The sequence below is a fragment of the Piliocolobus tephrosceles genome, chromosome 11 (genome assembly GCF_002776525.5).
Source record: "Piliocolobus tephrosceles isolate RC106 chromosome 11, ASM277652v3, whole genome shotgun sequence".
NCBI classification, from domain to species: domain Eukaryota; kingdom Metazoa; phylum Chordata; class Mammalia; order Primates; family Cercopithecidae; genus Piliocolobus; species Piliocolobus tephrosceles.
This window is the reverse complement of record NC_045444.1, coordinates 52297789-52321765: the sequence shown is the minus strand read 5'-3', so window position 1 is coordinate 52321765 and position 23977 is coordinate 52297789. Positions and strand designations below refer to the sequence as shown.

At 34.5% G+C, this 23977-nt stretch overlaps 1 protein-coding gene across 2 annotated transcripts in view; it reads left to right on the top strand.

Annotated features, from left to right (window-relative positions):
- Nucleotides 1-20618, top strand: part of SCN7A (sodium voltage-gated channel alpha subunit 7) — a 95340-nt gene extending 74722 nt beyond the window's left edge. For both annotated transcript variants that reach the window (XM_023188160.1, XM_023188161.1), the window contains exons 18-25: nucleotides 3662-3835; nucleotides 5812-5919; nucleotides 9980-10258; nucleotides 12535-12588; nucleotides 12973-13110; nucleotides 15347-15451; nucleotides 15733-16003; nucleotides 19004-20618. In XM_023188160.1, coding sequence (XP_023043928.1) covers nucleotides 3662-3835; nucleotides 5812-5919; nucleotides 9980-10258; nucleotides 12535-12588; nucleotides 12973-13110; nucleotides 15347-15451; nucleotides 15733-16003; nucleotides 19004-20070 — 2196 coding nt within the window. In that variant the 3' untranslated portion in view covers nucleotides 20071-20618. The remainder of the gene's footprint in view (nucleotides 1-3661; nucleotides 3836-5811; nucleotides 5920-9979; nucleotides 10259-12534; nucleotides 12589-12972; nucleotides 13111-15346; nucleotides 15452-15732; nucleotides 16004-19003) is intronic.
- Nucleotides 20619-23977: the final 3359 nt, after the last annotated feature.

The window sequence follows — 23977 nt, the reverse complement described above, 5'->3', positions numbered from 1 at the left end:
GTTTTTCTTTGGTTAGCTATAGATATAATGTGTTAAATTATCCCACTATGATTGCTTTTTTTTCTAAACCTTCTTTTAGTGTCATCAGTTTTGCTTTATATGTTTTGATGACCCATTGTTTTGGACATACAGATGTACACTTGTAGTATTGATCCCTCTATTATTATGAACTATCCTAAGTTATGTATCTTGCCTAATTTGATACTAGCTTTCTTTTTATTAGAATTCATATGTTAGATCTTTTTGTTCTGAACATATTCTTGACCTTCTCCTCTCTACAATTAGAGCTCATCGACTCTTTATTGATACAGCAGCTCTGTGATGCCTTTAAAAACAAATGCTTTTAAAACTTTGTACTGTTTTTCTAGTTCTTTGCAGTAGGATCATTGGTCTGGTGAAATCTACTCTACCCATGCTAATTGAAGTGGAGGCTTTTGTACATCTTTTTATTATATTTCGCATTATGTACCTGAATAATTGAATAATAAATAAATACATGTAATGAAATAAAAATTTTTAAGAACTTTATATTTATAATCTTTATGGACTCATTTACACCACAATTGGTTCAATTAAAAGTCATACAATCTATTGTTATTTTGTATTTACTTCCATTTAACAGTATGTTTCAAGAATCACATCATTCCTAATACTATCCCTGTGTGTGATGCTCCCCTTCCTGTGTCCAAGTGATCTCATTGTTCAGTTCCCACCTATGAGTGAGAACATGTGGTATTTGGTTTTCTGTTCTTGTGATAGTTTGCTGAGAATGATGGTTTCCAGCTGCATCCATGTCCCTACAAAGGACACAAACTCATCCTTTTTTATGGCTGCATAGTATTCCATGGTGTATATGTGCCATATTTTCTTAATCCGGTCTGTCACTGATGGACATTTGGGTTGATTCCAAGTCTTTACTATTGTGAATAGTGCCACAATAAACATACGTGTGCATGTGTCTTTATAGCAGCATGACTTATAATCCATTTGGGTATATCCCCAGTAATGGGATGGCTGGGTCAAATGGTATTTCTAGTTCTAGATCCTTGAGGAATCTCCACACTGCTTTCCACAATGGTTGAACTAGTTTACAGTCCCACCAACAGCATAAAAGTTTTCCTATTTCTCCACATCCTCTCCCGCACCTATTGTTTCCTGACTTTTTAATGATTGCCATTCTAACTGGTGTGAGATGGTATCTCATTGTGGTTTTGATTTGTATTTCTCTGATGGCAAGTGATGATGAGCATTTTTTCATGTGTCTGTTGGCTGTATGAATGTCTTCTTTTGAGAAGTGTCTGTTCATATCCTCTGCCCACTTTTTGATGGGGTTATTTGTTTTTTTCTTGTAAATTTGATTGGGTTCTTTATAGGTGTGGATATTAGCCCTTTGTCAGATGAGTAGATTGCAAAGATTTTCTCCCATTCTGTAGGTTGCCTGTTCACTCTGATGGTAGTTTCTTTTGCTGTACAGAAGCTCTTTAGTTTAGTTAGATCCCATTTGTCAATTTTGGCTTTTGTTGCCATTTTTTTTGGTGTTTTAGACATGAAGTCCTTGCCCATGCCTATGTTCTAAATGGTATTACCTAGGTTTTCTTCTAGGATTTTTATGGTTTTAGGTCTAACATTTTAGTCTCTAATCCATCTTGAATTAATTTTCATATAAGGAGTAAGGAAAGGATCCAGTTTCAGCTTTCTACTTATGGCTAGCCAATTTTCCCAGCACCATTTATTAAATAGGGAATCCTTTCCCCATTTCTTGTTTTTCTCAGGTTTGTCAAAGATCAAATAGCTGTAGATGTGTGGTATTATTTCTGAGGGCTCTGTTCTGTTCCATTGGTCTATATCTCTGTTTTGGTACCAGCACCATGCTGTTTTGGTTACTGTAGCCTTGTAGTATAGTTTGAAGTCAGGTCGCATGATGCCTCCAGCTTTGTTCTTTTGGCTTAGGATTGTCTTGGCAATGCAGGCTCTGAACGTTAAAGCAGTTTTTTCCAATTCTGTGAAGAAAGTCATTGGTAGCTTGATGGGAATGGCATTGAATCTATAAATTACCTTGGGCAGTATGGTCATTTTCACAATATTGATTCTTCCTATCCATGAGCATGATATGTTCTTCCATTTGTTTGTGCCCTCTTTGATTTCACTGAGCAGTGGTTTGTAGTTCTCCTTGAAGAGGTCCTTTACATTCCTTGTAAGTTGGATTCCTAGGTATTTTATTCTCTTTGAAGCTATTGTGAATGGGAGTTCATTCATGATTTGGCTCTCTGTCTGTTACTGGTGTATAAGAATGCTTGTGATTTTTGTCCATTAATTTTGTATCCTGAGACTTTGCTGAAGTTGCTTATCAGCTTAAGGAGATTTTGGACTGAGGCAATGGGGTTTTGTAAATATACAATCATGTCATCTGCAAACAGGGACAATTTGACTTCTTCTTTTCCTAACTGAATACCCTTGATTTCTTTCTCTTGCCTGATTGCCCTAGCCAGAACTTCCAACACTATGTTGAATAGGAGTGGTGAGAGAGGGCATCCCTGTCTTGTGCCAGTTTTCAAAGGGAATGCTTCCAGTGTTTGCCCATTCAGTATGATATTGGCTATGGGTTTGTCATAAATAGCTCTTATTATTTTGAGATACGTTCCATCAATACCGAATTTATTGAGCGTTTTTAGCATGAAGAGCTGTTGAATTTTGTCAAAGGCCTTTTCTGCATCTATTGAGATAATCATGTGATTTTTGTCTTTGGTTCTGTTTATATGCAGGATTACATTTTTTGGTTTGCGTATTTTGAACCATCCTTGCTCCCAGGGATGAAGCCCACTTGATTAGGGGATATACCTAATGTAAATGACGAGTTAATGGGTGCAGCACACAAACATGGCACATGTATACATATGTAACAAATCTGCACATTGTGCATATGTACCCTAGAACTTAAAGTATAATTAAAAAAAAAAAAAAAGGGAATCACATCATTCTTTATATGGGACTATTTTAATCCTTGCTTGCTTTTTGTCCCTTTATGTATATTGATATTGAAAGTCTGCCTGCCTGTTTTCAGTGCTAAAATGTTTATGAAATTGCTTTCAATGACATGATCAGACTTTACATATTCCATAGTCAAATTAAGGTTGACATTAAAACTGAGAAGCTTTGGAAAAACAATTATAGTTTTAATTAATCTTCAGTATTTCAACTGGTTTACCTGATAGTCTTATGGATTTCTAAAGACATTTTAAAAACATATCTGTTTCTCTATGAGTAAGTGGTATATATCTGTGAATTGCTACCTGGAATTACAGATAAGATTCATGTCAGATGTGACTAAAGATTTCATCTCTTAAGTTTGATTAACTGATTTTGGAGGGGATTTTTGGATTGCTTTTAAAACAGTTATGAAGCCAGGTTCAGCCTATATAAGAACTAGTTCTGGAATCAATTAATGATGTCTGTCATAGGCATGGGGTCAAATAATAATACTTATGGATTGTGTCAATAAATACAAGCATAGTGAACCAGCCCTGGAGCCTACAACCTCTGACAGTGCTCACCATATGCCTATTAGATATGAAATTTTGTTCCCCTCTATGTCAAAAGAGTTTTTAGAAATTACCTCTACACCTAATCCTTATATGTTTTTTTTTTTTTTTTTTACCCACAGGCTTTTGAAGATATATATATTGATCAGAGAAAGACAATTAAAATTTTATTAGAATATGCTGACATGATCTTCACTTACATCTTCATTCTGGAAATGCTTCTAAAATGGATGGCATATGGTTTTAAAGCCTATTTCTCTAATGGCTGGTACAGGCTGGACTTCGTGGTTGTTATTGTACGTATTTTAAAGAAAATTTAAAAGACTATTTGATTTACTTTTTCTTCCTCAGTCTTACTCTTTCACTTTCTGTCAGTTTATTATATCTTTCCTTTCCCTCTCCATCTGCATTATTGGTATACGACACCTTTCTTAGTTTATAATATTTAACATCTATTATTTTCTTCTCATTCCAAAATTTTAAAAGCTCAGCACTTTATTCCTGGATTATTATAATAATCACCTTGAATTTACTGCTAACCGTGTAAGTTTGTTGCATAATATCTTGATGATATCAGCACCCTAAAGTCTTTCTTTTGTTGGCTTAACTCTTAAATCATATATCACAATTAGACTACTTATGATGTTCACAAGTGTGGGCCTGATCCAAGCTCCCCAAATTTCTCACTTAGATCTCTACAATAGATTCCAAAGTGGTGTCCTTGCTTCTGCCCCGCACACCTTCATTCTGTTTTCCACATAGCAACCAGAGTAACTGTTGTGAAATGGAAGTCAGCTCATGTCACTTCTCTTGAAACCTTATGATAAACACCCATCTCATTCAGGGTAAAATCAACAATCTTTGCAATCAATGCTCTACAAGTATCTGTGTAATCCAAACATATTCCCTGTTACGCTCCCTTCCCCTGTCCAAGTCTATTTACTGATCCACCAGCACCAACTTTCATGGAGCACTTCAAATATGCCAAGATTATTTTCTTCTTAGTGCCTGTGTACTTATTTTTCCTTCCAACTGGAACTTTGGCTGGCATTGATGCCTTAGCCAAAGTGAAACCTTTGAAGGTCTTTCCTTACAACACTATTTAAACTGCAACCACTCCAATACTCCTTCTCTTTGTCTGCTTCCTTCATCTCCAAACCCCTTATTAATATTGTATCATTTGTTCATTTATTTTGTTTATTGTCTGTTTTCTCCCACTAACATATAAGTTCCATTAGGGTACAATTTTTTCTTAGTTTTCTTCCCTCCTTTAAGTCCTGTGCCTAGAACAATTTCTGTCATATTAGAAGGTTCTCCGTGTTTTTGTTGAATGAATGAATGGCTCTCTATTCTATAAATAATGATAGAAGCTCCTCAACCTACAATTAATGATTTAAAATAGCTGACCTCTCTTTCCTAAGTTTGCTCTTTCAAATTAGCCTTTTGCTCTAGCCAAACCATACTATGCCTGTGACTCACCTTCTTGTTTCCTAGTCATTGTTCTGTGTCCAGATTCCTTCATGCTTATGAAAATAATACCCAAAGTTCAAACCCTACTTCAAGGCTGTCTCTTTAGTAAAGGGTAAAAAGAAGAAATTTTTCACAATGTTGACTTGAAAATGTAGAAAAATCTGAAGATATAATAAAAGTTAATCTTAACTTTACCACCTTAGTCAGTATTTATGAACATTTATTAACCTTGACTATATTTACTTTTAAAATTTACCTTTGTATCTGGTTATACTTTTTGTAATGTGTGTACTTTTGACTTAACAATATTCGTATCTTCTTTGATGCTTATCCTCTGAAAGCCTATCTTGTATATTGTCTTAACCATATTTATATATGAATGCATTTGTAAATATATTTCTTATTTTGTTTTAATGAATATCTGCATACGATTACTGTATTACAAGTAATTATGAAACTGATTCTTAATCTAATTTCAAACTAAAAACAGATGTCACTATAAATCGTTTATCATAAAGAGTATAAAATATATAACTTTTATCTCACTAAAATACATTCCTTATTACCAGAAAATAATTTAGTTTTATCTTTTTAAAGTGATTTTAACACTAAATGATTTTCTTATAACTTTCTGTAAGTAACTATTAATGTATTTTGAAATATATGTAAAAATAATTCACAAATTTACTGGTAAGTTTTTGCTGTATATATCTGTTGTAATAAATGCAAAGTTTATTTTATTTTACATGTTATATTGATTAATATGGAATCGTATTTACTTTTTTTAAAAAAAAATATATAGGTGTTTTGTCTTAGCTTAATAGGCAAAACTCGGGAAGAACTAAAACCACTTATTTCCATGAAATTCCTTCGGCCCCTCAGAGTTCTATCTCAATTTGAAAGAATGAAGGTAAGAGATGAGTTTCTAAGCTGTATCTACAGATTTTTATTTGTAATTACTAAATTTGCACAAATTGGGAAGCTTTATTTTCTTCTCATTTGTACCTTTAGCAGTATTAATATAACAAAAACCTTACATTTCATTGCTTAGAAACAGAGAGGAATAGGTACGTTTATTAAGATTCTATGTTCTTATTCCTCATAAAGTATAAAAACCAATACAGAAAAGTAAAAGAAACTAGTATTTGAGAGAGAAAATATAGTTTTAAAAGTATATTTCTACCCCATGTACATATGCATATTAATGAAATTGTCTCCATTTTAAAAATACAATTGTTAGAAAATGGAGCTTGGATTAGTTAACAAACATTAAAATTATGCAAACATTGTATACCCTAAGTGGTTACTCACTGAATGAAAGAAAAGTTTGAATTTTAAGATAAATTTAATTTTTTTAATGTCACAATCACAAGCGATGTCCTGTCATCATCACTCACATGTTAAAACCTCTTCTGAACAATGTAAAGAAAATAGATTGAATATTATAAAATGGCCAGTGTCTGAACAATGTAAAGAAAATAGATTGAATATTATAAAATGGTCAGTGTTCAATCTTTTGTACCTGAAATGGAAATCACATAATGCTTGAACTAATAGAAAGAAAATGGAGTCTCTGACCACCACAAGTAGTATAAGTATGTAGCTATACAGTGACCCATTGTATACAGAAATGACAGAACACATTGAAATGTACCTTTTATTTTATTTTATAATACATTTATGTGTTTTTGCATTTTTATTTACATAGATTTTTTTATACCAGTCTGACACTTTACTACCTCATATCACACATTCATTGCTATGGTAGAACCTAGTGAGAAAATTATTAACGTTTAACCTTTATCTCTGTAGTTTATACATTATATATTATATTTAAACTGTTACTGATTAAGACACCATAACACTTAAACTCTTTCCACTTGGTAAAAAGTGAATGTTTATTTTTCTCTCAAATTTTGAGTGATTATTATACATACAAACAGAAATGTAATTAAAAATATGTATTTTATTTAAAAAATAATTTCATAAATTTTAATAATTTCACTTTTATATGATTGTATAAAGTACTTAAGTACATTAATTATATTTGTATATATATACTTAGTCCATGATTGATGATAATATTCTTGTAATTCACACAAATGTGTCTTTGACTCATAATAATAGTGCTTAGGCCTGATCTGTTTGTTAAATACATTTGATTTATTTGTGTTGGGAAATTAATATTTTGATTATGTGGTAAATACATAAAAATTCCAAATGTGGCAAATCCCAATTATACACCTCAGAAACAAAAAATCTAAAATAGTAATTGTAGCATATAATAACTTAAGAAACAGACTTCATTAACCATATCATGAAGATCCACAAGGTGGTGATATTTCCCAGTGCTTTTAAACCAAAATAAGGTGGAAAATAAGCTGAAAATAAGGTGGTTGAATGGTTCAATAAGACTGAAGCTAAAATGAAAAAACAGCCTGGGCATGGTGGCTTACACCTGTAATCCTAGCAGTTTGGGAGACCAAGACGAACAGATCGCTTGAGCTCAGGAGTTTGAGACCAGCCGGGTAACACAGTGAGACCCTGTCTCTACAAAAAATACAAATTAGCCAGGTGTGGTGTGTGCACCTGTAGTCCCAGCTACTTGAGATGCTGAGGTGAGATGAAGTGAGAGGATCACCTGAGCCTGGGAGGTCAAGGCTGCAGTGAGCCGACATTGCTCCACTGCACTCCAGACTGAGTGACAGAGTGAGACTGTCTCAGAAAAAAAAAAAAAAAAAGACAGCCACCTTTCCAGTATAAATACTGTTCAGTGATAGGAAAACATTATAGAATATTCTAACATGTAAACTGCAGAGGGCCTATTTACTCAAAATACACACACACACACACACACACACCCCTAAGTAAGTATGTAACTAAAATAAACAAACTCTTTTTTATTTTCGAAAAACAAGATAATACCAGTTCTTTTTCCTAATAAGTTTAGACACATAGGGAGGAAAAAAAAGTAACACAATCAGCAAGTTGTCTGCCCCAGTTTAGAGAAAAGCAGGAAGAGATTTGCCAGGGAAACTGACTCTGTCAGAAATTAGGCCCTGTACTATTTAATGCTGTACATTCATTAGAATGGCAATGAGACAATGGCTGTGGACAATTCAAGGTCAGGAAAACAGTAGCCAGGCTTAGAGCAAAGTCGGGTTCAGACCTGAAGCCTCATCTCAACCTCTGGAAGTTCTGTAAATTATCGCTGAAGATATATCATTGAGTATATTAGGAAGCTACATGCTTATAAAATTAATGATTTATGTATTTAATAAATTTAAGATCTTAGGTACTGTCTACTTTTCAAATATATGTGTCAACTATATCCACTCTTTTTATTCTCTATATGTGGATTTTCTAAAAGACATAGCATTTTTCTTTAGCAGAACCATTAATGGACCTTTCAAAATATTTAAAAGTATTAACAAAAGATCTAGTTTTAGAAAGAAAAGTGTTACTGAAATCATAGTTAAAAGCCAAAATATTAATTCAAAGACAGACAACTATGGAATATCAGCAAGAATATGCAGGCAAAAGGATTAGTATCTAGTAATGACTGAAGGAAGGAAAGGTTAGAATGGTAGAAAACGAATCAATGGTGCCTCAGGAAGAAAGTGAAAGAAGGTCAGGAAAGGGAAAGAAAAAGTATAAAATAAAGAGAGGCCGGGCACAGTGGTTCACGCCTGTAATCCCATCACTTTGGGAGGCCAAGGTGGGTGGATCACCTGAGGTCAGGAGTTCAAGACCAGCCTGACCAACATGGTGAAACCCTATCTCTACTAAAAAAAACCACACACACACACACACACACACACACAAACAAAAAGAAGCTAAGAGAAAAATAAGTAGTGGAAATAGTAAAACATATTATTATATTAGATATAGCAACTGATTTGCATTTGCCTTAGCAGCTTCAGTGGAGTAATAAGAATACAATTCTGATTTGAATTTTGAAGAGTGAGGTCAGTTGAGGAAATAATGACAGTGATTATAGATTATTGCTGATATTCAAGTTTAGGTGGTGGATTCATCTCCCAAGCTTCCTACTCTGGAGTGATTCATCAGTGACACCAAATGGTTCAGTGATGATTGAATCTTTGTGAAGTACAGCAACCCATTTAGTTTCCTGAAGCAATCTCTTCCCTTGGCTTCATTGACAGTACAATCTATTGGTCTTCTGATTCCCCTGACTACTATTTCACATATTCTATTTCACTTAAAATACATAATATATATATTTTAAGATAACCTCATACATACACATGGGTTCAATTATCTTGAATGATCATTTCTGGCACAATACAGGAAATCAATAAGCATGTATATATATATATATACATACACACACACACACATATTGAGTCAGCAAAATAATTATTTTTTCTAGTATTTGTACTAATCAGCTCTATTGTCATTTAATGATTTTTTAGTACAAACATTTTAAGAATATCTAGATTTGAATGTATTTTCTTTTTTTTTTGGACGGAGTCTGGCTCTGTCGCCCAGGCTGGAGTTCAGTGGTGCTATCTCTGCTCACTGCAAGCTCCGCCTCCTGGGTTCAAGTGATTCTTCTGCCTCAGCCTTCCAAGTAACTGGGACTATAGGCACCCGCCACCACACCCGGCTAATTTTTTGTATTTTAAGTAGAGAAGGGGTTTCACCATGTTAGCCAGGATGGTCTCGATCTCCTGACCTGGTGATCCACCCGCTTCGGCCTCTCAAAGTGCTGGGATTACAGGCATGAGCCACCATGCCTGGCCCAATTTGATTGTATTTTCTAAATAAAAATTGAATTGCTATTTAGGTTTTCCAGTACCAGCAAGTGGGCTGTTAAATCTTTAGATACAGCCTTTTAAGGTTTTTAAAAAATATGTCATTATATCAATTAGTATTTTTCAAACTGATCAAAAACTAAAACAGTTTCAGATTTCCTATCTAAAGTTTACATTTTTTATATATGCCAGGTGGTTGTGAGAGCTTTGATCAAAACAACCTTACCTACTTTGAATGTGTTTCTTGTCTGCCTGATGATCTGGCTGATTTTTAGTATCATGGGAGTAGACTTATTTGCTGGCAGATTCTATGAATGCATTGACCCAACAAGTGGAGAAAGGTTTCCTTCATCTGAAGTCATGAATAAGAGTCAGTGTGAAAGCCTTCTGTTTAATGAATCCATGCCATGGGAAAATGCAAAAATGAACTTTGATAATGTTGGAAATGGTTTCCTTTCTCTGCTTCAAGTAGTAAGTACACTTTTGACTTTTCCTTATTAATTGTATATTCATCCATATTGTAGGTTGAATGCAAAGGACAAAATGTGGGTGATTAATACATTTGGTTATAAAATATTTTAGCAATTAGTAGATAAATGTAATGGGACATACAACTATCAGGGGAACCCGCCCCCAGTATTTCAATGTAGGTTCCTTCTATTTTCCATGTCAGCTGGCTGAGAAATAAAGAAAAAGAGTACAAAGAGAGGAATTTTACAGCTAGGCCACCAGGGATGACATCACATTTTGATAGGACCATGGTGCCCACCTGAGCCTTAAAACCAGCATGTTTTTATTAAGGATTTCAAAAGGGGAGGGGGTGTACAAACAGGGAGTAGGTCACATGCTTCAAGGGACAAAAAGCGGAACAAAGATCACATGCTTCTGAGGAAACAGGACAAGGACAAAATCAGAATTCCTGATGAGGGTCTATATGTTCAGTGAGGCACATATTGTCTTGATAAACATCTTAACAGAAAACAGGGTTCAAGAGCAGAGAATCTGTCTGACCAAAAATTTACCAGGATGGAGTTTCCCAATCCTAGTAAGCCTGAGGGTACTGCAGGAGACCAGGGCGTATCTCAGTCCTTATCTCAACTGCATAGGACAGACATTCCCAGAGTGGCTATTTATAGACCTCCCCACAGGAATGAATTCCTTTCCCAGAGTATTAATATCAATATTCCTTACTAGGAAAAGAATTTAGTGGTATCTTCCCTACTTACACATCCTTTTTTAGGCTCTCTGCAAGAAGAAAAATATGGCTCTTTTTGCCCAACCCCGCAGGCAGTGAGACCTTATGGTTGTCTTCCCTTGTTCCCTAAAACTCGCTGTTATTCTGTTCTTTTTCAAGGTGCACTGATTTCATATTGTTCAAACACATATGTTTTACAATCAATTTGTACAGTTAACACAATTATCACAGTGGTCCTGAGGTACCAGTGAGATGTACATCCTCAGCTTACAAAGATAACAGGATTAAGAGATCAAGGTTTCCCTAGAGGGACAGAACTAATAGGATATATATATATCTTATTATATATATATAATACATATCCTATTATATATTATCCTATATAATATATATTATATATCCCATATATTATTTATCCCATTATATGTTATATATTATCCCATATAATAATATATATTCTATATATATTTTGTGTGTGTGTGTGAATATATATATATATATATATCCCATTAGTTCTGTCCCTCTAGGGAACCCTGATTAATACATTACCCCATAACTTGATCAGTGGTGGTAAAAATAGTTTGGGCCAGTATCTGTATTTCCTCTGTTAAATTTACTTGCTTCTCCACTTCCTTCATATATATGTATATATAGGATATATATGTAAATTTATACACACACACACACACATATATATATATATATATATAAAAAGGGGAGTTTATTAAGTATTAACTTACATGATCAGTGATCACAGGGTCCCACAATAGGCTGTCTGCAAGCTTGAGGAGCAAGGAGAGCCAGTCCAAGTCTCAAAACTGAAGAATTTGGAGTCCAATGTTTGAGGGCAGGAAGCATCCAGCGTGGGAGAAAAATATAGGCTGGGAGGATAGGCCAGTCTTGTCTTTTCACATTTTCCTGCCTGCTTTATATTTGCTGGCAGCTGATTAGATTGTGTCCACTAGCTTAAGGGTGGTTCTGCCTTTCCTAGCCCACTGACTCAAATGTTAATCTCCTTTGGCAACACCCTCACAGACATGCCCAGGATCAATACTCTGCATCCTTCAATCCAATCAAGTTGACAGTCAGTATTAACCATCACAGGTAATAATTATTTGGTCCAATCCAAGTCACTACTTTTTATCTCTTTAGCATTTTGAGGAACTGCTACTCAGTGACTCAGTATCTAGCAGACGTGAAGAGTTGAACAATTCCTCTTATGTCTCTCACAGAAAAGAAAATGTATAGCAGCTACAAGTCACCATGACATATGGCCGCATGTATTTATTTACCATTTATATATTTGTTTCCCTATTTATCTTTTTCTAGTCATACTATCTTAAAATATTTTGTTACTAACTACAAATAAACTAAGTACTTGAAATAGCTGTTAACAGACAGTATAATAATGAAAATGTTGAGAATCCCAATTACACAGTATATGGAAGTGTGGCAAACCTATGTCAAATGTTTCAGTGCACTAATAACAGATTGAGATTTTACTTTTTATTTGCCAGGAAGCATAAATTTTAAATGCATGTCATTTTTACAGGCAACATTTAATGGATGGATCACTATTATGAATTCAGCAATTGATTCTGTTGCTGTAAGTATAATATCATTTTAAAGTCATTGTTAGGATACAAGCAAAGTCATTTTTGCAATTTGAGCACAGGACACCAGTAATAATGAATAGAAATTAAATGCTTTTCATATTGGAAATTTCACTGGCAGTGAAATTCTTCCAGAGTTGTTATATACAATGATTGAGGTCCCATAGGCTCATTTGAAAGGTTACCAGATTTTGCAACAATGGTTAAATGAATGAAATGAACTTTAACATTCATACAAAGCAATGATATCCTTTTGCCAAAGAGCAGAAAGAAAACAGTTTCTTAGGTAGCATTGTTGGGTTTTCTTGTCATAAATTGTTTTATAAAACTTGTTTTAAAAAGCCGGTATCAATAATTTGCTTATTTTAAACTTCTAGGTAAATATACAGCCTCATTTTGAAGTCAACATCTACATGTATTGTTACTTTATCAACTTTATTATATTTGGAGTATTTCTCCCTCTGAGTATGCTGATTAGTGTTATTATTGATAATTTCAACAAGCATAAAATAAAGATAAGTATAAATATTATTTGTTTATCCAATGTCTGAGGAAATCAGGCATATGCATAATATATAAATGCCCTGCTTCAAATAATTGGCTTTGGATTCAGCTTAATGTCATTTTTATTTGACATGTATCTTAAAAAATCATGATTAATGTTCCTGCACTTTGATGAACATTGCCAAAATGTTCATCTTTACATTGACTTTTAAATCCAAAATATGTACTACACAGTCAAGTTTAAAAGTTAAAAATTATAAGTGTTTGTGTAAAAATTACAAGTGTTTTGAAAATAATGATGTACTGAAAAATAAATACTGTAAGTAAAATTTTCTATCTTAACAAATATGTGAAGAGTTCCAGAAAAAAAGCACTCTTTTACTCACTGTTATATTTAAAGCCTTCACAGTCAGCCAGCATGGACATCTTTCTAAGTTAGAGTAGTTCTTTCTGCTAGAAGTAGAGAGAGTCGTAAATCCTAATTGGGTGGCCTAAGTAGGGGTGCTTGAACCCGATAAGACAGAGTTCAGAGACGGAATTGAGTAACTACTGTTTCATGCCATTTCTAAAAAGCGACTTCCTTCAGGGCCTCCACAAATACAAATGACTAAAAAGACATGTAAGTCGAGTTGTTTTACACAGGCACCTAATCTCTTTTGGGAAGCCTTCCAAAAAAGTCAAAGGAAAGAATAGTTTAATTTTGAAATTTTATCTTCAGCCATGTAATCAAACTTTAGCCATGTGTAAAATCTGATACAGTAGACCCTCCTTATCCAAGGGGACTTTGTTCCAAGACCTCCAGTGGATGTCTGAAACTGCAGGGTAGTACCTAACCTGATTGCTGTAAATCAAAACATGTTTCTGTTCACGTTAAGATGGCTTTTCCATAACTAAGGCTTATCATGCACTGTGGCCATTTGCAATATGAAGTATAACAGCAAATCAAGCATACATTTATTTTTCATTCTTCACAATTTCATGGACAGAAGATTCATTCATACCATAGATTTGGCAGCCTCAGCATATATATATATATATTTTTTCTTTCCTTAAGTCAAGCACTTTCACCTTTTCTCTTAAAGGAAGCACTTTGCAGCTTCCTTTTGGCATATTCAAATGCCAGCATCACTTCTCTTGCATTTTGGGGATTATTATTAATTAAAATAAGGATTATTTGAACACAATCGCTGTGATAACAGAGATAGCTGCAAAGTGACTAATGTGTGGGTGGCATAGACTGAGTGGATATGCTGGACAAAGGGATGATTCACATTCCAATTTCCACAGAGCAGGATGGCACAAGATTTCATCACACAACTCAGACCCACATGAAATTTAAAATGTATTAACTATTTATTTTTAGGATTTTTCATGCAATAATTTCCAACTGTGGTTGACCACGGCTAACTGACGCTGTGAAAAGTGAGACTTCAGATAAGGGGGGACTACTGTATATCACTCTTGAGTCTCCACCAATGAAATAGGAGTAGACAGCTGCGTGATCAAATGTGATTTTGATTGGATGCTTCAGCTTTCTATGAATGTCAACCCTGTAGGATAACATACTAAGATTTGCTTCTAGGCTTCCAATTGGTGTTTGCCATCAATTTAAGCAAGCAGGTCCTGATTTAGAGCAGTAACAATTCCTAATTCCTAGGACATGACATTATTCACTTCACATATATTACATAAGATACTGAAATTAGCACTATAAACACAAAAATTAATAAGTCCTCAAACATGCTATGAAGAAGCAAGCACAGGGTACTTTTGGAATAATAGTAAAAAAAATCTTCTGATAGTATTTGAAAAATAAAGCAATATACAGTCATATAAAAATGATCACATATGATCATTTCTGTTTATTTCTGCTTATTAAAAGATACAAATCAACTTTTCCTTTAGCTGTTGAACTCAACCTTTCTTAGTAAATATTTCCAGATATCCCGTGCTGTTTCTCCTTTGCCCTCTTCTACAACCCTATGTGAAAATAGAGTTGACGCTTCCCTAACAGAGTGCACTTAGAGATTACTGAATTTCTGTCACTATCGGCATGTATTCTGTATGTGCTTTTTATGGATTTTTGGGCAGAAAGTCAGACATGTTCAAACATTATTTCATTCACTGCAGTTAAGCCTTTTTTTAGACGAGTAAATCAATAATTGCCAAGTCATTAAAATGCATACTAATATAAGGAAAAATTTGGATTAAGTGTGATTTTAATATATTTTTCTTTCCTTTCTTTACCTAGGAGGCTCAAATATCTTTATCACGGTTAAACAGAGAAAACAGTACCGCAGGCTGAAGCAGTTAATGTATGAGGACTCTCAAAGACCAGTACCTCGCCCACGAGTAAGAAAATGTCTAGATTTTTTGAAACTTCAGTGGAGGTGTTTTTTATATATTATTTTAAAAGCCTTAACAAATGCTTTTGACAAAATTTTTGTGTCCCTTAACAAAGCTTTTCATGGTCATTTTGTTTGTTTGTTTGTTTTTACTATATGTTATAGTTTGGCAAAAATTTGGGTTCACACTCTCATTTATTTTGGGAAGAAAGTTGTAGAGTATAAAGACCATATATATGTATATGTATCCTATTAATGGGACTATTACACCTGTTTTTTTACCCACAGAACAAACTCCAAGGATTCATTTTTGACTTGGTAACAAGCCAAGTTTTTAATGTCATTGTTATGGTTCTTATATGTTTCCAAGCTATAGCCATGATGATAGACACTGAAGGTCAGAGTCTAGAAATGTACATTGCTCTCTACTGGATTAACTCAATTTTTGTTATGCTATATACTATGGAATGTATACTGAAGCTCATCGCTCTCCGTTGTTTTTATTTCACCATTGTGTGGAACATTTTTGATTTTATGGTGGTTATTTTCTCCATCACAGGTGAGATTTTCTTTTGTCAAATTTTTATTCATGATAATATTAATTCAAGCAAGCTCTTACACTAAATATCTCATGAAATATAGTCTCCTAATAAGCAAAACAGATAGGGATCTTTTTTAATTTTCAACAGGAATGCTTCACATTTGTATTCATACATGTACCACCCATGCCTGATAGAGATAAGATGTTCAAAAATGTTTCTTGGACTAATAACATAGACTTTGCATCACAAGCCACCAGGTGAATGTTTAGTCACCCCTTCATTCTGTAATATACATTAATTTTCTAGATGACACTAGAAAGATCTTTATGCCTTAGAATGATGTAACCTTTCAAGTCTGTTATTATTTCCTTCCCTCTAATCTCTAAAACTATTTATAACTTATACAATACTAGAGTTTCAGGCTTTAATAAATTTGTTGCTTGTTTTCTCTTACTTTGGAGATCTCTCTCTTATTTAATAAATATACTTGATAATTCTCTTTGTGAATAAAAGCTATATTATATACAAAAAATTCAGTAGTAAACAAGATAGGTGTAATTTCTGTGTACACATAGCTTACAGTCTATTAAAGGATATAGATAATTAAACAGTACATTTTAATATGTGCTATTAAGGTTATGGTAGGGAAGGCACAGGGTGCTGCAGCAGCATAGCAGAAGGAGGTCACCTAATCAGTGAGTAGAGGTCAGAGAAAACTTTATGGAAGACGTGAAATCTAATTAGAGACTTTTCAGATAAGGAGATAGCCAAGCAAATAATTCAGTGTCAAAGAGTTTCGGGCAGAGAGATGTTTGTCTGCTTCCCCATAACACACATATTACGATGTAAGTTCCATGAGAGTAGGAACAATATTTAAGTTTACTCATCAAGCACTATTCTATGTATTGAGTAGTAGAAAATGTAGATAAACTGTTTGCTCAGATGTGCTTCCAAATATTCACTCATTCAGTTGATAGTGGAAACAATGCAACTAACTGCTGAAAAAAACCGTAAGTTTCAGAAAAGAAGAAACTATCAGAAAAACTGATAGAAAAGTACGTGAAGACAGGAGGAAGCTGATAGGAAGAAGGCTGAGGAAGGATGGAATTAGAGTCCTGTAAGACTGAAGGGGACTTCATCAGAGAACTGGAAGGAAAAGCAATTGCAGTCAGAGAGAAAGCGTTTGAATTTGAAGTTTCAGAAGGCAAGGTATCCTGGGTCCAGAATGTGATTATAAATGTGGATTTGTAAAATGATGGAGAAGAATATAATAACTTGAGAAGACCAAAGACAGAAAGTAGCTTTTAAATGGATTGTTGATGGTAGATGCTAAGGTGAAATGAGAGAGATTGAGTCAATTATTGAAGTATTCAATGAATATGAATGAAGAATGAGTAGACTGTAGAGCCAAGGAATGGTAGGAAATGATATAGCTGAAAGGCATGATTCACAGTGTCAAAAATCTCTTTCTTTATAAGGATAATAGGAAGGAAAAGTGACCAGAAATCACATTGAAAAGAAAGAAAGATACATATTTTTTCTTTCTAATCTGAGGAAAGTGGAGTGGGGAAGAATGAGCTCCCTGTATTTGAGAGGGTTGCAAGGGAAATAGAGGCTTCAAGATAGAGCCAGATTTAGCCATCATCCTCTGTAAACTAAAACAGGAACAGAAATCCAAACACTACATATTCTTACTTGTAAGTGGGAGTTGAACAATGAGAACACATGGACCCTGAGAGGGGAACAACACACACCAGGGCCTGTTGGAGGGTGGGGTGTGAGGGGAAGGAACTTAGAGGACTGGTCCATAGGTGCAGCAAACCACCATGGCACATGTATCCCTAGGTAACAAACCTACATGTTCTGCACATGTATCCTGGCGTTTCTTTTTAGAAGAAATAAAGAAAAACAAAAATTAAAAAAAGAACCTTCCCCCGCCCCCCAAAAAAGAGATTGGGTTAAAAAATTAGTGATGAGAATGCAGAGGAATTTATTCACAAGTTAGTGATACTTCCATCATAATGAAAGAATTTGGAAGGTTGAAGGGAAATGAGAATTTGGGTCAGAGTAGAAGATTCACTAAAGCACTATAGAGATAGGGTATTGATAGGATAGAACATCAGCGAGAAATGTTATCTTAGGCAGAGACCAAGTTTAACAGAAATGTGAGATGTGATTCCTCCAGATTCAACAAGCCTACCATATCACTTAGAAGTCTCTTGAGATTCTTCCTTCCACTACCTTCTCAATTCAAAATAAACAACATTCTCTCTAATACTTCCAGAGAACATGTCTTTAATGTAATTATAATTTTAACTTGTTTGATAGTTCTTATGTTAATCACTGCCATACTTCCCTCACCTAACTACCACAGCTACAAAAAAGTTCTAAAAAAAAAGACTTATTTATTCAACTCATATTTAAAGTTCCTGGAGCCCCAGTACTATTTATGAAATAAAGAAATTAAATTACAATTTATGAATCATGGAATGCCAGACATTTCTGTAATTATATTTACCAATTAGGTCTTTCTGTCTTATAATTATTTTATACATCTATCACTAGTTTCTAAATTATAAGGTTCCCGAAGACAGAAATCATGTCATTCATCTTTGCATATTGATGTGATATATTTATTGGGCATTCAATAAAGGTTACATGGAACTAAATTTCTTGATCCAATAGCAATAAAAATTATGACTATTGTCCTACATTACAGAATCAGGTCATCTGTAATTCCACAACTACTTGATCTATACTACTCTTAGATTATGTTACAGAAAAATAATCTTCCAAATTTAGCTAGATACCCTAAGCATTGATACAGTTGGTGTTTGGCTGACCCAAACTTTCAACATACTAACTGTTAAATGAGAATGATTAGTAAAATAGAAGGGATCAATAAAGGATTAATAAAATATAGGGAAAAACGATTAAGTGTAAAATAATTTATAGTCCTCAAAATACAATTGTGTTTGAATAATTGTATAGCCTGCTTTATCTTTTCCCGCCCCCAGGACTATGTCTGCCTATGACAGTAGGATCCTACCTTGTGTCTCCTTCATTTGTGCAACTGATACTTCTCTCACGGATCATTCACATGCTGCGTCTTGGAAAAGGACCACAGTTGTTTCATAATCTGATGCTTCCTTTGATGTTGTCCCTCCCAGCATTATTGAACATCATTCTTCTCATCTTCCTGGTCATGTTCATCTATGCCATATTTGGAATGTACAATTTTGCCTATGTTAAAAAAGAAGCTGGAATTAATGATGTGTCTAATTTTGAAACCTTTGGCAGCAGTATGCTCTGTCTTTTTCAAGTTGCAATATTTGCTGGTTGGGATGGGATGCTTGATGCAATTTTCAACAGTAAATGGTCTGACTGTGATCCTGATAAAATTAACCCTGGGACTCAAGTCAGAGGAGATTGTGGGAACCCCTCTGTTGGGATTTTTTATTTTGTCAGTTATATCCTCATATCATGGCTGATCATTGTAAATATGTATATTGTTGTTGTCATGGAGTTTTTAAATATTGCTTCTAAGAAGAAAAACAAGACCTTGAGTGAAGATGATTTTAGGAAATTCTTTCAGGTATGGAAAAGGTTTGATCCTGATAGGACCCAGTACATAGACTCTACTAAGCTTTCAGATTTTGCAGCTGCTCTTGATCCTCCTCTTTTCATGGCAAAACCAAACAAGGGCCAGCTCATTGCTTTGGACCTCCCCATGGCTGTTGGGGATAGAATTCATTGCCTCGATATCCTACTTGCTTTTACAAAGAGAGTTATGGGTCAAGATGTGAGGATGGAGAAACTTCTTTCAGAAATAGAATCAGGGTTTTTGTTAGCCAACCCTTTTAAGATCACATGTGAGCCAATTACGACTACTTTGAAACGAAAACAAGAGGCAGTTTCAGCAACCATCATTCAACGTGCTTATAAAAATTACCGCTTGAGGCGAAATGACAAAAATACATCACACATTCATATGATAGATGATGATAGAGATGTTCACGCTACTAAAGAAGGTGCCTATTTTGACAAAGCTAAGGAAAAGTCACCTATTCAAAGCCAGATCTAATCCCACTTACCACCTCTGCATATTTCTTCACATATCTGAAAAATGTTGAAAGCCTAAGCCAGGAATAAAAGATCAGAAAAAGTAGAGATAATAATCAATTCTTTACAACCCATGGTAATTAAGCTTATATTCACAAGACTTCATGCCAGTTCACTTTTTAGCATTATATCTAACAAATCCAGAGAACCCTTAATATTGCTGCAGTGAGTTTAAAGTGGGTTAAAGTGGCCATTTGACAATCTCATGTTTGTTTCCTCTATATGGCTTATATGATGTGTGCCTTCTAGGGAATGAAGGGAAGTGGTGATAGAGATCAGCAGCAGCAGAGGCTTTCTTTTATATTTTGTGTATAATTTAATGGGCTTCAAGTCACCACTATTAAGACTTACAAGTAAGCAAATACTTTCCTGATGTGGGATGGTGAAATGCTACCGGCTATTAAACCATAAACTTGCCTAGACAAATGCCAATTGGAAGAAAGGAGAGAGCAGTTTTTTAGAAAGTGCCTTTGAGATCAGCCTCAGAGATTCTTGGGCTGATTAAAGCTGCATTTGAAAAAGATTGGTTGAAGCTCTATGTTTATTTTTGTATGTTCTTGTTTCCTTTTCATTTTGGAACTGGGAATGAATAGGATTTCACTGTGCTCGAGCTCCTGGTTTCTCATCTCTGGCTAGTTCCACCTAAGCTCTGGCTCTCGAACAGGACAGATTCATAAAACAAGAAGCATAAAGGAGAGTTATGGCCTACATTTTTTTGCATTTTCTTTTCATTTATACCTATTTTTTAAAAAAGTATACATTTACTAAAATGAGGTAATAGATAATATGTTAATAGACTCAAGCTTTACCTTATTATGAAATTGATGTATTTTTACCAGTTATTTCTAATGTAACATTGAATATATAAGATCTGACAAATGTATGTTTAAATATGAATTAGAAGAGTTGAGAGCTACCATTATGTACAGGGATTCTCAGAGTGTCTTGACCTTTAACTGGGAAGTTGTGGCAACTTTAAGGTACTTTTTACTGTACGTTATAATTCTTTATAACTTAGAGAAAGATAATGGTCACTCAAACTATGAGAACTATGAATTAGGAGATAAAAGTTTAAATTTGTTGTTTTATAACATTAGTATGTACAAGTGAATTTTCCCTTATATATTTACATTTTCAAGGTTTTTAATCTTATCATATACATCAATACTCTATAAAATGTTTTATATTCAAAGAACTGTAAAATCCTAAACATTAGTTTTCACTATTGAAATCATTATTATTATTATTATTTTTGAGACAGAGTCTCGCTGTGTCTCCCAGACTGGAGTGCAGTGGCACGATCTCGACTCACTGCAAGTTCCAGCTCCCAAGTTCATGCCATTCTCCTGCCTCAGCCTCCCGAGTAGCTGGGACTACAGGCGCCTGCCACCACACCCGGCTAATTTTTTGTATTTTTATTAGAGACGGGGTTTCACCGAGTTAGCCAGGATGGTCTCGATCTCCTGACCTCGTGATCCGCCTGTCTCGGCCTCCCAAAGTGCTGGAATTACAGGCGTGAGCCACCACGCCCGGCCTGAAATTATTTTTTAAATATAGACATAAGTAGTTGTCCTTTGACTTATTCATATAAATATAGTCGTTTACTTACAAGTAGTTTGAGATTCTGCGAGTTATTCCGACTGTATGAAGACTGATTTCAATGAGCCTGCTAAGTCCTAAAAGATTCAGAAAGAAAATTTATATATTATTGATTGAAATGTCATCCTTTAAATATGTTGTGTAACATTCAATATAATTTATGTGTCAGTAATTGTATTTTATTCTGAATGCATGATCTCAAGCCTTAACTATTATAATCTTTTTTTGCCCCTCAGAAATTGAATAACCTAACCAAGATGCCTTTAGGGGATGCCCTAAATGAATGTAATTTCAGGATGTTTTTTTCCTCTCTAAGTGTTCCTTCCCTTTCTCCCCCTGCTCTCCATTATGTTATGGGGACCAGTGAGGAACCAGTGTTGACTTGGTGAAAATGTGACAGCTGGTGCTTTAAGCTTCTCTGTTTTCTATTTCTTGGGAATCCTGTAGAAACTGCTTCAGATACTTAAACTGAATCATAACTTGCTTCTGTAGATTGCATAAAGACAACAAACTGATTTTAGTTTGAAAAGCAGGTCTTTTACTTGTAAACCTTGTTTGCCAGTTAGCTTCCAAAAGCTGTGTAAAGAGTTATTTTTAACAAAGTCTTAACATTATGTTACTTTTTAGATACTATAGAAAATAATAAATATAACTTGTAAACCACATTAAGCTGTGTTTGTTTTTAATTTGATAAATCATGTTGGCAACTTTGTGTAGTTTACTTTTTAAAAATAAGCTTTACATTGAAGTTTGTTAATTCAGGCTTAAAACTGGAAACAGTTGTGCTCTCTTTAGATCACATAATTTTGTAAAACAAATTTTAGTAAGCTTACCAGAGGCCCCTACACATTAACAAGATATAAAAAGATCACTCTTCTCATCAAAATTATAATGATAATTTTATTAGATATATTTTCGTATTATTAGAATTTGCTTTCTGGAAGAAAATACTGGAATTAAATTTATTGGTACACTACTATTTATCAATTTCTGCATCTTCAAAAATTTTATTGTGCTTCATTAATAAATATAATACACTTGAATTTGTTTTAAAGATAATGGTAACAGCTACCATTTATTGAGCACACTCCTATGCCCAGCCTTATCCTATGTATTTATCATGCATGAAAAAGTGATCACTCTTAGTTCATGAGTGAAAAAAGTTAGGTTTAGAAAGGTGATGAAGTTTTTATATGGCAGAGACCTTATAAGTAAAAAGGCCAGGACTCTAAACCAGGTCCAGTTACAGAACCTAGTGTGTTTTCTCTCATACTCACTCTTGCTCTCTCTCTCCCTCTCCCTCTGTCCCACTTTCCCCATTTGGTGGAGGGAATTTTAAAAGTAGAGACATTCCCTGGAAAAAGGGAAGTCACAAGAGATAAAATCATAGAAGTTGAAAAATTCAACATTTTGTGAATGCTGAATACTAAAGGTAAACTCAGATCCTATTCAGATAAAGATATATCTGAGACTGAAGAGCTTACCGACTACTGGGGGGAAACATAACTATGCAGCTGGTTATAATATGTGATAATTTTTATACTATGATTGTACATTGTAATACACCATATGGGCAGGAATAACGGGTTCTGTGTTGGATATCAGAGGTGAAGTGAGTAAAGTGGGCCCCTGCAGAAGAAGGAGGACTTTGTCAATTAAAGAAGCGATTTTATTAAACACAGAGACACTTACTTGTAAGGAGAAGAGTCCACCACAGAGATGAGACCTGGGCATCCAGCTTATAGTTCTTCATCCTGGAGGATAGAGAGATATGAGCCAAGGAGACGATGAAATCCCTATTGCAGAGGTTAGCTAGAAAATCTGAGCAGAATTACTCTGGTCACCTCAAATCCCTTCTCAGACATGTTTTATTTTTCTCTTTGGTTTTTGAACTTTCTCTCCTGTTATCTGTTCCTTTCCATAAATTCTGGGTCTGCATTCTTAGCTATAATGGTCAATAAAGAACTCCAGTGAATGACTGAATCTTCACAAGTGGAAATTTTCATCTTTATGTTTGGTAAACTAAAACTTTCAGGGTTAGACACTTAATCATCTCCTCATCTGTACAGAAACCTCTGTCTTCAATTACTTATAATCACACACTGGCTCAAAGAATTCTATCCCAACTCCAGCCCCAGGTTCTACTCACTATCCAGGTGGCATAACCCCATACTCCTGGATTCTAGTCTAGGCTCTTTGAAAGTCTACACCTTCAAATGATCCATAAGTTCGCAGTCCACATTTATACACAATTTTATCACCATTTTTTC